Source organism: Vanellus vanellus (assembly GCF_965231255.1).
Source record: "Vanellus vanellus genome assembly, chromosome: 3".
NCBI lineage: Eukaryota > Metazoa > Chordata > Aves > Charadriiformes > Charadriidae > Vanellus > Vanellus vanellus.
Genome location: NC_138907.1, coordinates 123,212,544 through 123,227,237, shown reverse-complemented (window position 1 = coordinate 123,227,237; position 14,694 = coordinate 123,212,544). Strand labels below are relative to the sequence as shown.

The 14,694-nt window shown below is 42.4% G+C and overlaps 1 protein-coding gene across 2 annotated transcripts in view; it reads right to left on the bottom strand.

Annotated features, from left to right (window-relative positions):
• CLIC5 (chloride intracellular channel 5) overlaps positions 1-14,694 on the bottom strand; it is a gene marked incomplete at its 5' end in the record, with an annotated part of 80,076 nt that overhangs the window by 48,307 nt on the left and 17,075 nt on the right. Inside the window, one exon of one of the 2 annotated variants that reach the window (XM_082480905.1) lies at positions 8,871-8,933. The exons of the other annotated variant lie outside the window; for it this stretch is intronic. Within the exon in view, the coding sequence (XP_082337031.1) occupies positions 8,871-8,933 (63 nt within the window). Of the gene's footprint in view, positions 1-8,870; positions 8,934-14,694 lie in introns of those variants that run through there. 2 annotated transcript variants of the gene reach the window in all.

Here is a 14,694-nt window from a genome sequence, read left to right as displayed (position 1 = left end):
AATAAAGCACCCAACAGCCTTTACGTGAGAGCAGGCAAATGTCCAATTTCCTCTGGTTTGATTTCTTTTATGTCCAGGAAATCAAGATTTTCAATATACTTTGTAAGGCGACAGTTCTATATCATAGACTTGATCCCATAGATTATTTCTTCTCTTCAGGTTTCATTGAGTCATAGAATTGTTTGAGTTGGAAGGGACCTTGAAGAGCATCTAATTCCAACCCCCCTGCCATGGGCAGGGACACCTCCTACTAGACCAGGTTGCTCAAAGCCCCATCCAGCCTGGCCTTGAACACCTCCAGGGATGGGGCATCGTGTATTTCTCTACTCTTTTAAGCGATGTTCAGGATGCTCTGCTGGGGATAAGGTTGAAGAATGTTTCCTGCTTCCACAATGAGTCCACATCTGGTGGAGAAGGACCGATATCAGCATTTTATCAAGGTGAGAAGAGCCTGAATAACTTGCCTTGGGTCACTGAAGGAGGCAGAAAAGCAAAAAAAGTAAATAAAGTCTCCCAAGAATTTGGGTCGTAACCCAGGAATATTACTGAGCTTAAAATGTTGCAGACCTCGCATGGCAGGACCTTTTCATATTTTGATTAGAGCTAGACAAAAAAAAATAATCAGTTTCCACTCTGTATTAAGATAAAGCACTGAAACACTGAATGGAAAGTAGAAAATGTGTTGATTTGGATTTTAACAACACTTGAGGCCATTTTAACATGGCAAAACTTCGCTACGGCGCATTACAGAACTGTATCGCAGGTGCTCCGTGTTCCTGCCTAACACATCTTCTCTTACGACACCGTAGCCACGCAATTTCTGTGGTGTACCAGGGTCACTGAATCGAAGAAGAATCTGTCACGTCATGGAAGATCCACTTCAGCCAGTAAAAAGGCCATTAAAAAAGGATACAGATAGAAGGGTAAAATCATAAACACTCCAAAGGATGTCTTGAAATTATCATTGAGAGGGACAGAATAATACTCATTTACAAAAAATCATTTAATTTAACAAAGTCAGAGAAAACATCCTGTGGACCTGTTCTACACTTATGTGTGAACTTTGCAATCAAGTTGTGTAGCAAACAGCAATGACATGCTGTAAATGTAACCAGTTACAGAAAGTTCTACCCTTAGGTATTATTAGATAAAATTACCAGCTTTGGATCTTCAAAACACAGCTGAATGCATTTTGAATTACTTTTGTTCCACTGTAATAAATTCCAACCCTTAAGTCTAATATAAAAAAATCACACCAGGAATACATGACGCTGATTAAACTCATCAGACCTACAAAAATCGAAGATTTTTTTTAACTCAGAGCTCCAGATGTACATATATATCACTGTTATCGCATCTCGATGAGTTTTAGTGCATGACAGCAATACAAAAGTGCAAATAAATGAGGAGAGCAAAGGGCAAGGAAGGGAAAGGAACAAGGACCTATTTTGGACTTTGTCAGCATTAAACTTTACTGTGTCAATTAAACCACTTAAAGCTATTTTCAGAACACCTACTATAGCACTTTAGGTACTTGCTCTGATTTCCTACTTCAAGTAACAATTATAGATTTGAATACAGTATGAATCCAGCACAAAACCAAAACTTTTCTCATGCCAACTGATTCTCCCTATGACTTTGACTCAGCCTTTGCTGGAAAAAAAAAGTATAATTGAAACCTTCTTTTATTCATGTATAAAAGTAACACACAAACTCACAGCCCCGTAACACCTGACTCTTAAAAAAGCATAATTTGAAAAATATTCTACCAGAGCTCTTAGCTGCAAAATGGGAATTCTAGTGTTTCTGTTACCTCTTTGCAGCATTGCTGGGATTATTTTGCTGATATCTGCCAGATTTGGAAGAATTATGTGTCTTATAAGAACTAAGTAATATTGCTGCTGTAATGATCAATATGTTATCCTAAACAATCCTTACACAGCCTTCCATCAAAATATATTTGACATAGCCAGGTGAACTTACACCAACATTTAACTGTGGAGCAGAGGCAGACGTACTTCCTACTGGCTCTCTTGGAAAGTATCCCTGTATATTTTTGGGATGCTATGTCAAACGATCTCTGTGACATTTACTGTTCTGGAAGAGCCACAGCAGAGCCATATACTGCCGATAAAAATTTCCTGGGGACACTTACTGGAGCTTCGCTGTCATCGCTGAACCATGACACAACAACCTGTGAGCCTGACGAGACATGTGCTGCCAGAGACGGAAAAAGAGCTATCTGCAGCTAAACATAGAGCACCCAAAGCATACCGGAGACTATTTCTAAGTACAAGCAATAACAATTATGAATATCACCTGTTCTTCACGGTAGAATTAAAACACTGTATTTACCTGATTGGACTATGCGGCTCAGAAAAGCTGGAATAAAGGAAGGAATGAGTAGGTGGAGTTTAAACAACATGTCAAACACATTTAAGCCGGCCTAACTCTGCTGCCACTGAACTCAGCAGGACAAACCTGACTGGCTTTTATGGCCATGCGATATGACCCGTCCTGAATGTTTCTGAGTTCTTATCCATTCAAACTATTCGAACTAAAGGCGTTTGAAGAAATAAAGTTATGCATATGCAACAAAGCATTTGAATATGTTTCATTTTGAGCAAATGTTTTGATCACAATTGACATAGACATTGATGCCATCAAGTTCAATAAAAAGCAACCAATCACAGCCAAAAAAAAAAAAAGAACCATGGCAGACACAGGTGTCACTGACCTTTAGCCATGAACTAATGATTAGATCATGAACTTAGGCAGAACGAGACATAGATGAAAATCCCTCCTTAACTTGAGATCCAGTTTCCCAGTCAATCCTGAAAACTTTCCAGACCAGGTTCAAGGCGGCAGGGATAGCGATTATATCCCTGCCAAGTCCTTTTGTAAATTTGGCCTGCTTAAACTATTCACTGCCCATCTCTACTATTCCCACCAATGAGGCACTTGTCTTGACGCAAAACCAAATCTGCAAATCCTCAGAGAGAAAACAGATGCGCAGACGTAGAGGCTCTGGGTTGTATAACTCAGGCTCCGGCTTCTTTAGAGTATTGCTTTTCTTCATCACAAGTAATAACAAGCAACTTGGAATTTTAAAGCATTTGCTAGGCAGCTATCTGTTAATTTATGCAATTATTTTCTTTTAACAAGATAAGATTAAAGCAAAATTTGATCTTTCCAAGATGGATGCTTTTCCCTCAACTATTCTTTTTATTATTTACTGAAAAATGCTTTCTAAAAAGACCAAAGAAGTACCCGCCAGTCCAGGTAGCATTTCCCTAATTTAATTGGGTCTATAGCAAGTTACTGTTAAGTTTCTTGTTTAAACAGTGTGATTTAAATTTAGGAGGCCTGACTCTGTTCTTGTGCCCATTTTATATACATATAAAGTCTATGGGCTTCAACGGAGTCACTCCTGATTTGAAAAGAACTGAGCAAGAGAGGAACTGAGCCAGAATTATGGTGAAATACCTGAGTCTCCCTACGTGGAGCTTATGAAGGGTGTTTATAGATGTTTAAACAAGCCTTCTAAAACTATTTTCCTCCCAGTATATATGCTGGTGTTCGGACTACCAGTAAACCTTGTAAGTTTGGTAATTTGAATAGTGATTCACAAGGCCAGTACAGAAGAGGAGACTTATTCAGGCTGCTGATCATGCACCACCTCACCAAAATAAGTTTGGAAGAGACATGAACTGTGGTGCTCATCACCTGCTTGACCGCTCCGAATGGATGAAAAATTCAAGATCCATAATGAAGACAAGATGCAGGGTGACAGCTGAAAAGTGCCAGAGGCTGCACACTCTGTATGTGTCTGCTTTGTAGGGTGACTAAGTGTCCCTGGAAACGCGAAAGTCTTGGCCAACCTCATGACCAAGGATCCAAAAAATGTTATTGCGAGTCTTGGACCACCAGGACAGGTTGGACCAGATGTTTCAGTATAATTATTCTTCCTTGAGCTTTTCTCTCTTTATTATTTCCTCTTTACATAGAAAGTTTGCTGAACACAGGAATGACTTTATATGGAAACCAAAAGCTGAGTTCATGATACCCAGTAAAATATCCACAACGCTCAAGAAACAGAAATGGACTCCATACCTTCCAGATCTGATTGTGATTTCTACTCATCATCAAAATACTTATCAAGGGCAGTCTATGAATCAAATAAATTACATCATCTGTATTGTTATAATGGGTTAAAAGGTTCCTGACAAGTTCTTTCTCCCAGTTTGTAAAGCCATTATTGGTTTTGATAACCCCGAAACTCTGAAACTGAAATCAGTTTTCTTATCAGACTGACTCTCTTACCTTAAAACCACATAAACCTTAATAGTGGGGAATGATTGTTTGTACCTGAAGTAACATTTTATCTTCCTTTAAGGCTACATGGCAGCAGTTCACCAAAATCCGAACCAGGGTTAGTCTGAAATCACCCTTTGGCAGAAAACTCACAAAAAAAGAAACCGCAGAGGCCATAAAAATCCTGCACCTCCCTGGGATAATTTCCAGGATAATTCTGTCCAAAGGAGAGGAGAAAGGCAACTACACCTTCCTGAGAGCAGTGACTCTTGGGTTTTTGACGGAGCACACTAAATCGGCGGGATGACTGCTTGGTCCTGGCTCTCTGACTGACCGACTCATTCAGGAACAGTCAGTTTGGTGCCAAATCTTGCCATCGCTTTTAAACATATTCCTAACAGACACCTAAAACTCTCAGAAATAAAACCATTGGAGATGACAAAGTGCTCAGAGGTTCCTTGCACGTCTGCTGCCCCAGGAGACTGCGAGCACACCAGCACTAACCTCTTTTCTTTGTGATAATCCTCTAACAAGAACTGACTGCACGGGTCCCTGCAAATACTTGGATGCTGTTAGTCCTCGAACCTTACCCTGGCTGGTACCGTGTCCCCGAGACATTGCAAATACACCATCACTGTGCCTGGTCATGCACAACGCTCAGCTCCTAATGGGAGGAATGGGCTGAGAGCGTTCAGTGCATCTTATGCCTTTATGCCTTCCGCTGGCAGACGGGAACACGTTCGATGTATGAGTCAGCGAGTGCAGAAGATCAAGGCCTTTGAGAGGTCTCTCTTGCTTCTTACATTTGCAAGCACCTTCTCGTTTTCTCTACGTGGGTGTTCAGCGCCACTGTGGTTAAACACTTTGTGAAGTAAAGCCTTACACCTTTTAAGTAAAAGCTCTTTGCGCACCTGAGCTGATGAACATATCCAGAATATTAATCACTCAATACCACAATGACACCTTGCAGAAACCCGCCAGCTCACTACTCATTCTCCTACTGCCATGACAATACTACTGTCTTTGCATTGTCAGAAACACGGATTATATATCTTGTTACAGAGTATTTCTAAAGCAGGAAGATTTTTTAAATCAAATATACTTTGGACCGTTTGTGTGGTTCGCTTGCTTTCTAGACTGCACTTATTTTGAGCCGTGCAAATGCACAGTCCAACTCTCCATTCTTGTCTGTCTCATGCTTTGTTTCCCATGTATACAACGTATTTCCCTTCAAATTAACTTTGTAGATATTAGGCACCACTTTAATGCTGAAATGCAAGGAATGTACATCCAAACACCTGTTTCCACTGCAAACAGAAGGAAGCCATAAAAGCTCTGTGATCCTCCCGTATGGATTTTAATAATCTGTATATAAAAAGAGCACCACTTCAGTTTAGTCATTATGTTCAAGTACACAGGTGCAAGACCGCCAGAAAAAAGCTAAATATACCTTCCATCGGGGTGTCGTTTATACAGAAGCACTTTGCTTCTCCAGCACACAAAGAATTAAAATTAACCTGAGTTACCCCAAGCTGGGCTAAGCTCCCTCCCGATGCTCACTCCCCCGAAGCTGCTGCCAGCGTCTCACGCTACCGCCTATCGAGCCTTTTTCTCTGGCAGCCTCTTCCCATTCCTCGTCAAACAAGTTTAGAGGGGGAATTGCTGCCGGAGAGTTTCAGTGTTCACAAAAGGCCTGCTTACACAACCTGCAGATCTGATTAAGGCGGCACCATCGCCCCGGCGGACCTCACCGCTCCTCACCTCTGCCCGTTCTCACCATCAGTCCTTTTGTGTCCTACCCCAGATTTTTGGGGGAGTTTTTACTCTCAACCAAACACCTTGCAAGAACCAAGACTCCCTGAAGAAAAAAACATCTCGCAGAATCCACCTCGGGGCACCGTTAGAAAAAGAGTAGAATCAATGGGGACGATAACACACAGGTGAGATAACCGCTCAGCCTGTCCGTGGCACGGCAGCGCAGCGAGCCGTGTCCTGGCGGTGCCCAGCCCATGGCACAGCGCGGGAGATAGCTGACCTGCATTAGGTTACAGCACGGCTCTGCTGTTTACAATCATCTCCCTACTTGTCTTTCTAAGGCTCCTGCTCTCCTGGTTGTTAAATAGAAAAAGGAAATAGAGCAATTGTGTAACACCTTTCTTTTTTTAACCTGAGACAGAAACTGCTTTTATTAGAGACTCTATGGCTGGTGAAAACCAGCCCTCCCTGCTTTATTTGTGCTTGTAGAAGATACAGTTTTCTCTCCAGGCTACATCTACTGCCCTACATTTTTCTCACCAATCTCCGCATTTTCTGGCTGTGTGTTCACTCAAGGATGCAGAGTAGAACTTTTTTCCTCAAGTGAAATATTAGCACCACAAGAACCAAATGATGAAATGCTCGTTGACCCCCAACATCACTGGTTATTAGAACTTCCCTCAAGTGTAGTCCAGTATATTTAGATTTGCAGCTTGTCCCAGCATCTCATGCTCATCCAGAAGTTGCCACCTTTCTGTTCTTCTTTCCTGTCTGAAAACAGAGCAAGCGCCTCATCCTTTGCAGACTCCCTCCTGGATCAGCCTTCCTGTTTATCTGCCCTCACTAATACGCTGTTCTTTTAAATTTCACGCTCCGGCAAAGTTTTCACCTGTTTGTATTTCTTTTATATGCTCCTATTTTTCATCTTCTAGCACCTCTCTTTTTTGATGTTCCTCTCTTATTTATTTCACAACTTCTGAGCTGTATAATTTAATACTCTGGTTACATGCTTTACTATACAACCTTTTAGATTTTTAATTATATTAATGGCACCTTTCCAAAACATCAAGAATTACAATTTTTCAACCTAAGTGGAAAGTCTCCGGGAAGATACCGATTAATTCTTCTGCTCTGGCTCTGCAAATTACGAGATATATGTGAGACTCTCTACGCAATTCTGTAACATGCATTATGCAGGAAATCACATATTGCTAAAAATGTTCTTTCTAGAGTTATAAATCTTCAGGGGATGGCATGGCTCACTTGAATGCAGCGCAAATTTTTCCAGTAACTTGTGGATTCAGAACTTCACACACTGAATCTGGGCAATGACCTTCACTTTAACAGCTGATGCAGTCAAAGAACCGTATATCACAAACCACCGTATCAGCCTCAGTAAAATAGTGTGGGCACTAAAACATAGCAGTAGTTAAAGGTTTGTATTCCAGAATACATTTGTGATGACGGAGCGCAAAAAAAAAAAAAATCCCACTAACCTGTTTTTTAGCCCACAAACATCTCCCTTAAACTCACTTTGGTAGAAACAACTTGTAGAGGAAAGGCACGGACCCATGCAGGTCCCTTTTGATACATTAAGCTCTGTTGGGCAGTTATGAACAAGGAATTTTTGTAAAATCAGTTTGCGAGGGAAAAAGACCTCGGTGCTGGCTGGGTCAGAAAAGCTGCACCTGAACTGACTCGTTTTTGGAAGATGGGTGAAGAGGCCCTGTATACACATCATGGATGTGGCTGACATGTCAACTTACAACCCAAAATACCCATCAGGGAGTACAAAGCAATTATATACCCTCAACTTGACAGAAGGGAGGGGCTGGAATTTGCTTCCCCAATCATTCTGTAGTCTGTTTGCAAAGGGCCTGATAGAACTCCCGCACGTTAATAATAATCCTGTTGATTTACAGGGATGCTTTAGACTCAGAGAGACCAACCACCTGCATTTTATATGGCCATAGTTGATTTCAGCCTCAATCTACATAGAGGCTTTGAAACATGCTCTGAACATCAAAAAATCTGAGCTCTTCACTGGGACAGAGTTTGCATGAAGTTTGCTATTAAAAAGGTCATATGTGTAAGGGGTTTGAATTGTGCCACTGGTTTTAATGGTAAGATTTTCACAGCCCAAAACCAACAGACATGCCCAATTTGAAACATTCTGAAATCCTACCACATAACAGGTGTACTTGTTTTTCTGTATTTTCATTAAATCAGTTTCTGTTCTCAGTTACCCTTGTATAAAATCAGAATGAGCTTTGGGCTGAGGAAACTGAGAGTAAAAACTGATTTAGTTTCCATTTTTTTAGGAAAAAAAAAAAATGTATTGCAGGAAATACTCAGAAGACTGCCAGCTTATCTCAATCCTTTTTGTTTTATAATCCATTAGTGTTTCAGACCTGAGAGCTTCTGCTGAGGTACCAAATCATGATACCCCTCAGCTCTTCATGCTCTCTTCCCAAAAATGGAGAAGGAAGTCAGGATTCTTAGTGAAAAACCTGGCAGCCTAAAGTTAGGACACAGCACATTGCAGGCAGCAGGCTAAGAATAACAGGAGAAACTCACGAGGAGAGAAATAACAATAAAACACAGGAACTCTGCCTCTCCCTCCACAACATTACCTAATTCCAATGTCACGAAGAAGAAAGCAGTGTGAACGTGTGTGCAAGAGATAACAGGCTGTCAAAGCACCGCTTCCACTCAGCGCCAGAAAATTAAAGTTTGATTATTCAATAGACGCCGAGCTGAGCCGGGAGTCACACCAGTGTCCAGTTCACAGTGCAACTTACCTTCACAAAGAGCTCAATTTCAGGGTCCTTTCCATCCCCATTAGGAGGAACAGAGTCTGTCATTTTTCACCCCCAAGGCTACCAGCCGATCTCCCGCTATTAAGTGGCAAAAGGAGGTTTCAACTGCACAGCGGGTAGGTTTCCCTTCCGAACAGCTCTCGCCAAGCTTTTAAAACATCATTTGTAATGATAAAGCTGGAAACCAGCGGAGGAAACAAGTTTGCAGGTTAATAAATAAATAACACTCATTTAAAAAAAAAAAAAAAAAAAAAAGGCAGAAGAGAAGCGGTCCCTGTTACGGCTGTGTGGTTCTTCAGAGCAACAAGTGCTGCTGTGCTCTGGTACAGTATCCTCATCTGTCAGAGCTGCAGTTCTCACTGCCTGCCCAAAATAGCCCAGAGCATAAAAAAAAGAGGGTGGGGTTAACTCACAGGGGAGGAGACAACCTCCTGGTACCTACGGCAGGATCATTCTCTGAGCAAATAATTCTGCTCTTCCCTGTTTTCAGTGTTGCCCTCGTTCCCTCCCTTGTTCTGCGGCTGGGAGCACCAGTGACAGGGGAAGAGGGAAGGTCCGCAGCAGGCTGCTTTCGTTGCTTTAAGCAACAGTGATGTTTTTTCCTTCATTTCTGAAGGGTGTTCGTCCTGCTTCTAGCTGTTCAAAATCCTAATATTGTTGGTTTGTTTTTTTTTGTTTTTTTTTTGCTAAGAATGGGAAGGAAAAAAGCAGGCTAATTTCTTCACCCTGTGCATTGGCTGTTGCATGGGTGCAAGGAGTGCGCGGAAAAGCAGAGCTCTGCCCCGACGAAACCCGCTGTGTGCGGTACAAAGCAGTACAGAAGCCAAAACTGAATGCTCTCGGGTGAGAAAAGCACCCGTGGTGCCACCACTCCTGATGGAGCTCAGGGGCAGAAGAAGGGGAATGGGGTTATGCAGAAGAATGAGCAGTTTCAAGGCCCTGGGAAAATAAAATTTTGGGTCCCGTAACTATTTCTCAGTGTGTCCCTCAGGGTGCCGGTTGTAGAGGAAGGACAGCAGAGTGATGATACACTGGGATGGAGTACGGAAGGAAACTTTCAAGGGCCTCAGCCCACTATTGACATACCGTCGTCATCTATACTCCCTTCCTTCGCCCTGCATTCCTCGCGTGACTCAGAGGTCGCCACACAGCAACCCTAAGCGAGAGGTGGCACGCAGCAGAATGGCCTGACACAGCTAAAAGGCGTGAAGGGAGGGAGTGCTGGCATGGGAGAGGAGAGCGGACAAAGACAAAGGGGTCTGGTGGGACCTCCTCCTCATTACACAGAATCACAGAATCCCAGACTGGTCAGGGTTAGAAGGGACCTAAGGAGCTCACCCACCTCTCTGGGCAGCCTGTGCCAGGGCTCTGCCACCCTCAAAGTAAAGATGTTCCTCCTCATGTTTAGATGGAACTTCCTATGTTCAAGTTTGTGCCTGTTCCCTCTTGTCCTATCACTGGGCACCACTGAAAAAAGACTGTTCCAATCCCCCTGGCACCCTCCCTCATAGTAGAGGGTGGCAGAGCACTGGAACAGGCTGCCCAGGGAGGTGGTGGAGTCTCCATCTCGGGAGACATTCAAAACCCGCCTGGATGCGTTCCTGTGCAACTTGCTCTAAGGTGTCCCTGCTCTGGCAGGGGGGTTGGACTAGATGATCTCCAGAGGTCCCTTCCAACCCTATGATTCTATGATTCTATGATTGTATGATACTATGAGTCCCATTGCCATCATTGCCTGGAGGATCTGGCTGCCTTCGTGCCCTCCTGCCCTTGGAAAGTCCCTTCCTTCACCCCTGCCCCCGCCGCCCTCTGCTCCTGTTTCGGGACCGCCGCAGCTCCAGCTCACAGGCTGTCAGCAGCTCGCACCCCCAGACATGGGCAGTTCTGACATGGGCAGTTCCTCCCCCTTCTGACACAGAGAGGCCTTTTGGGTATGGTTTTGACATGATCACACACTCGCCTATCCTGAAAGTGCTCTTAGCTGTGTGCTTTTGCGATGATCTCTGACTCTCTCCCGCGACCTCTAGGCATTTGACACAGGTCCAGAGCAGTAGCAGCCAACATCTCCGTGGCTCTTTGGGTAAACTCTACGGGAATTTCACACAACAGCTGTTCCGTGTGCACTCCACGAAGCACTGGAATGGTTAACGAGTCAATCTCATTATACTGTTGCAACTGTAATTACAATATAATCAACATTATAATTAGTGTAAAAGTGTGCTTATGGTTTTTCGATCTAATTAGCACTCATTCAAATAACTGGAAGGTTAACTATAAGAGAATTAAGTGTTATTACTCCTTTGATTTCAAATTTTTACATGTCATTTCTGGACTAGGTACATTCATTACCAAACATTTATAGTATAATTATTCTTAGGCCTACAGGCAAACTTCCAAGGACATGGGCTAAGTGTACTTACATGTAGAAAAAGAATCACTGCGTTGTAATTATGTATTACAGTTATAAAAATCTGCCAAAAACCGAAGTGTAGTCACCGTATCTCTAAAATGCATCCCTAGATAACATACTGCCAACTACATGATTATAAGCTTTTGGTTTTGCTGAAAAATTGTTTTGCTTGAGCACCTCATGCAACGACGTATTTTGCCTTTAACGAGAGCTCCTGGAAACAACGGGAAGTGGGTCATCTTGACTGAGCTTACCTGTAGCTCCAGCCTCATTGCAAACACTGTTTTGTTATAGGCAATCGCTTTGAACAATTTATAAATATATATTTAGAGCCTATATATCAGCTCTGGAAGGAGAAAATACTGCCAGCGATGAGAACAGTAAGGTGATAATACTGCTAATGAAACCCCAAAATATTTAAATAAAATCAGGATTTGAGATATTGGTACACGTAAGATGTGATGCATGTGACCTATTTAGATGTCTATTTTAGAAAGAAAAAATGTGCCCTAGAAGTGCCTACTTTTTTCCACTGGTAATAAAGGGAACCCAGGTTAATGAGCTCAGGTGAAGACATTATAATGGTCAGACAAATCCTGCCATAATGATTAAGCAATACAAGTCTGTGGCTTTAGTGCCTAATTTCTACGCACGTGTCACCTCCCACTTCAGAAGTCGTGCATGCCTTGCGTTTCTCGAAGGTAAACTCTAGATGTAGCAATTTCAGTAGAGACTCTACGTGTCAAAACATTTAAATCCTTCCTTCCCGATTACTGTCTGGGTTTAGTAGTGTATTATAATTAGTTTGCAAAACGAAGATTATTGTGCTGAGGCTCAGCAAAGCAGAAGGGAAACTGTGCAACACAGAGAAAGGGAGCTACGATGCCCTGAAGCCATTTCCATCCTGACCCAGATATAAACTACTACAGGAACAGGCCTGACCCCATCTGGTTTGAGATGCTTCTGGGTAGCCGTGTCCCTGGAAGGTCCCTTCCCCATCCACTTTCACCCAGGAGGCACCGCCTCACACTCATTCCTGCCCCTGCTCCTGACACGGAGCGCTCAGAAGCTGCTGGAGCTGTAGTGTGAATACCTCACATCTGGTATTCCAGCTGTGCTTGTAGGTATCCATTGAGAGAATAACCCAGCCCACCTCAAAAAAAACCCTCTTGATTTTCCAAAATCTCTCCATGGAACCCCTAGAAAAGACCAAGCAAAACAGAGTCCTTGTTCATATAAATGCTGTGTTTTTTAAAATAGATTCTGAAAGCTGGATTTAAGATAAACATTGTAGGAGGCAGTGAATAACAGGAGATATATATATATATATATATGCACTACTTCAGGAACCTATTCGTGCATTTACTGTTTTGCTGTCATATAAAACTGACTTATCGCTTACATCTGGGTGGAACCTTTTTGACTATAAAGGTTACTGCCTACACAGCCCTGTTTTGTGTTATGAAATCAGCTCTTTCTTCAGCCACATTAAGGGTAAGACACTGATAAATAATTAGTACACTCTCATTTTACTGCAAAGAATGAGTCGCTTAGTTGGCCTATCATTTTCTCGTTTGAGTTACGGACAAGAACATTAGACACTGAATTATGAACTCTTCATAAGCCAAGTCATTATAGTTTGAGGTTTATGAGGTATATAAATGAATATGAGCATGTCATCCCATTAATAAAAGAAGAGGACAGCTTCAGAAAAAGAACCGCCACATCTCCGCATAAGACCTCTATTGTAGGTGAACTCTGACGCGCTATCAGCTTTCATAAGCCCGATCCAAGCTTCACTTCCAGCAAAGATTTGTCCTGAGGGGGTGAATCAGAGGCCAAGCATCCAGAATGTAACTCTATCGTGGAGTTCTCCAGCAGACCGCTAAGTTACCAAGAGGGATCGGGGCACAGAGGGCATCCGTCCCCCAGCGCTCGCTTGGTGCGGCCACCCAGCTCGGTCTATGAGAGAGGGGCATTACAAGGTTTATACGACGCAGGTAGCAGTTTTCATGTCATGAATAAACTGCCATTATGGATTATGGAAAAGAAGTAGTAAAACCCTGGTGCGGCTGCAGTAGATGGTATGTAGGGCTATAATTTTACATGGGAATTATTTAACTGCTTAGTTGCCTGAAAGGAACCCAACTAAGCAGCAACCAGCTACTAAATCAGCATGTTTGAACGGGTTGTGAAAATATATCTCCTAGGCACAGCTGTGAATTACTGGTAATTTGCAACTGCATTTATTGCATGCTGGTAGCTTCAACGTGCTGTTTATTTAACAAGTTAACAAATGCAATCAATCAATCCAAAAATTTTAATTTCTTTTTGAATCACAACATGTCACTATCAAGTTCTTGTTTGATCTTCAGAAAAATCAAAAGGGATTTGTCTCAGATATTTGGGGTCAGGACGGCATGTTTCCCTCCCCAGATGTAGAAGACATGCAAGGATGTGCAAAGCTCTTCTCATTAACTTCATGCTGAGGTTGAGAGCAGATATTCTCCCTCAACTCCAGAGATGTACAGTGCCTCAAAACCTGTTGATTTGATGGAGGAACTGTGATTTTCTTCCTTCTTATAAATTGTCCCACACTCAAGGGCATGGAACAAAAGACACCGAGTGACAGAACAAGCATACAGCCTGAATGTCCCATGAAACAGCATGGGATGGCAAAACCTAGGCCAGAAAACTTTGCACTCCCCCGAAATGGCAAATTTTAGATATCTTGCTCTACATCCATCCACCAGACATTATGAATATGTCATAGCCACAAGCTACAGCAACTCTCCTTTACCTTATTATTAAAATGCATTATTTTGGCTCCAAAGGCCTCTAGATGAACCTCGACTCTTTAACAGAATGTTAGAGCACTAGAATCAGCTCAGACAGGAGTTTTGCAAAATAAGTTCTAGTCCAAAAGCATGAAATTATTTTTATATACAATTATGTTTTCACATAGATGCAGTATCAAACTTTGCTGTAACATTAACAAGCATTAACAACTTCAAGAGAAAAACCCACTGCTGTTCAGTGTGAAGAGGGATTTCATTACGGATAATTATCTCAAGCACTCACGTTGCGACAGTCACAGCTAACCATTCACAGGGAAGTGGCCCTTAAAAGGTACAAAATCATCTCCTGATGCTGCATTCAGCAGACAGGCTTCTAGAGGGCAGCGGTTTATTCTTTTATTTTACTATCATTCCAAAACTGTCGTTTCCATTAAAAACAAAACATACTTCCAAACAGGACTGAGACTGCTCTGGAAAGTGTTATTGTAGGGGATACAATGGAGAGCATTACAGATTGTCCCCAACTGTGGGCTACACAGATAACATAGCTGATGAAAGGAGGAATGTAGATATCCTCAGCCCTTGCTTTTCAAAATAA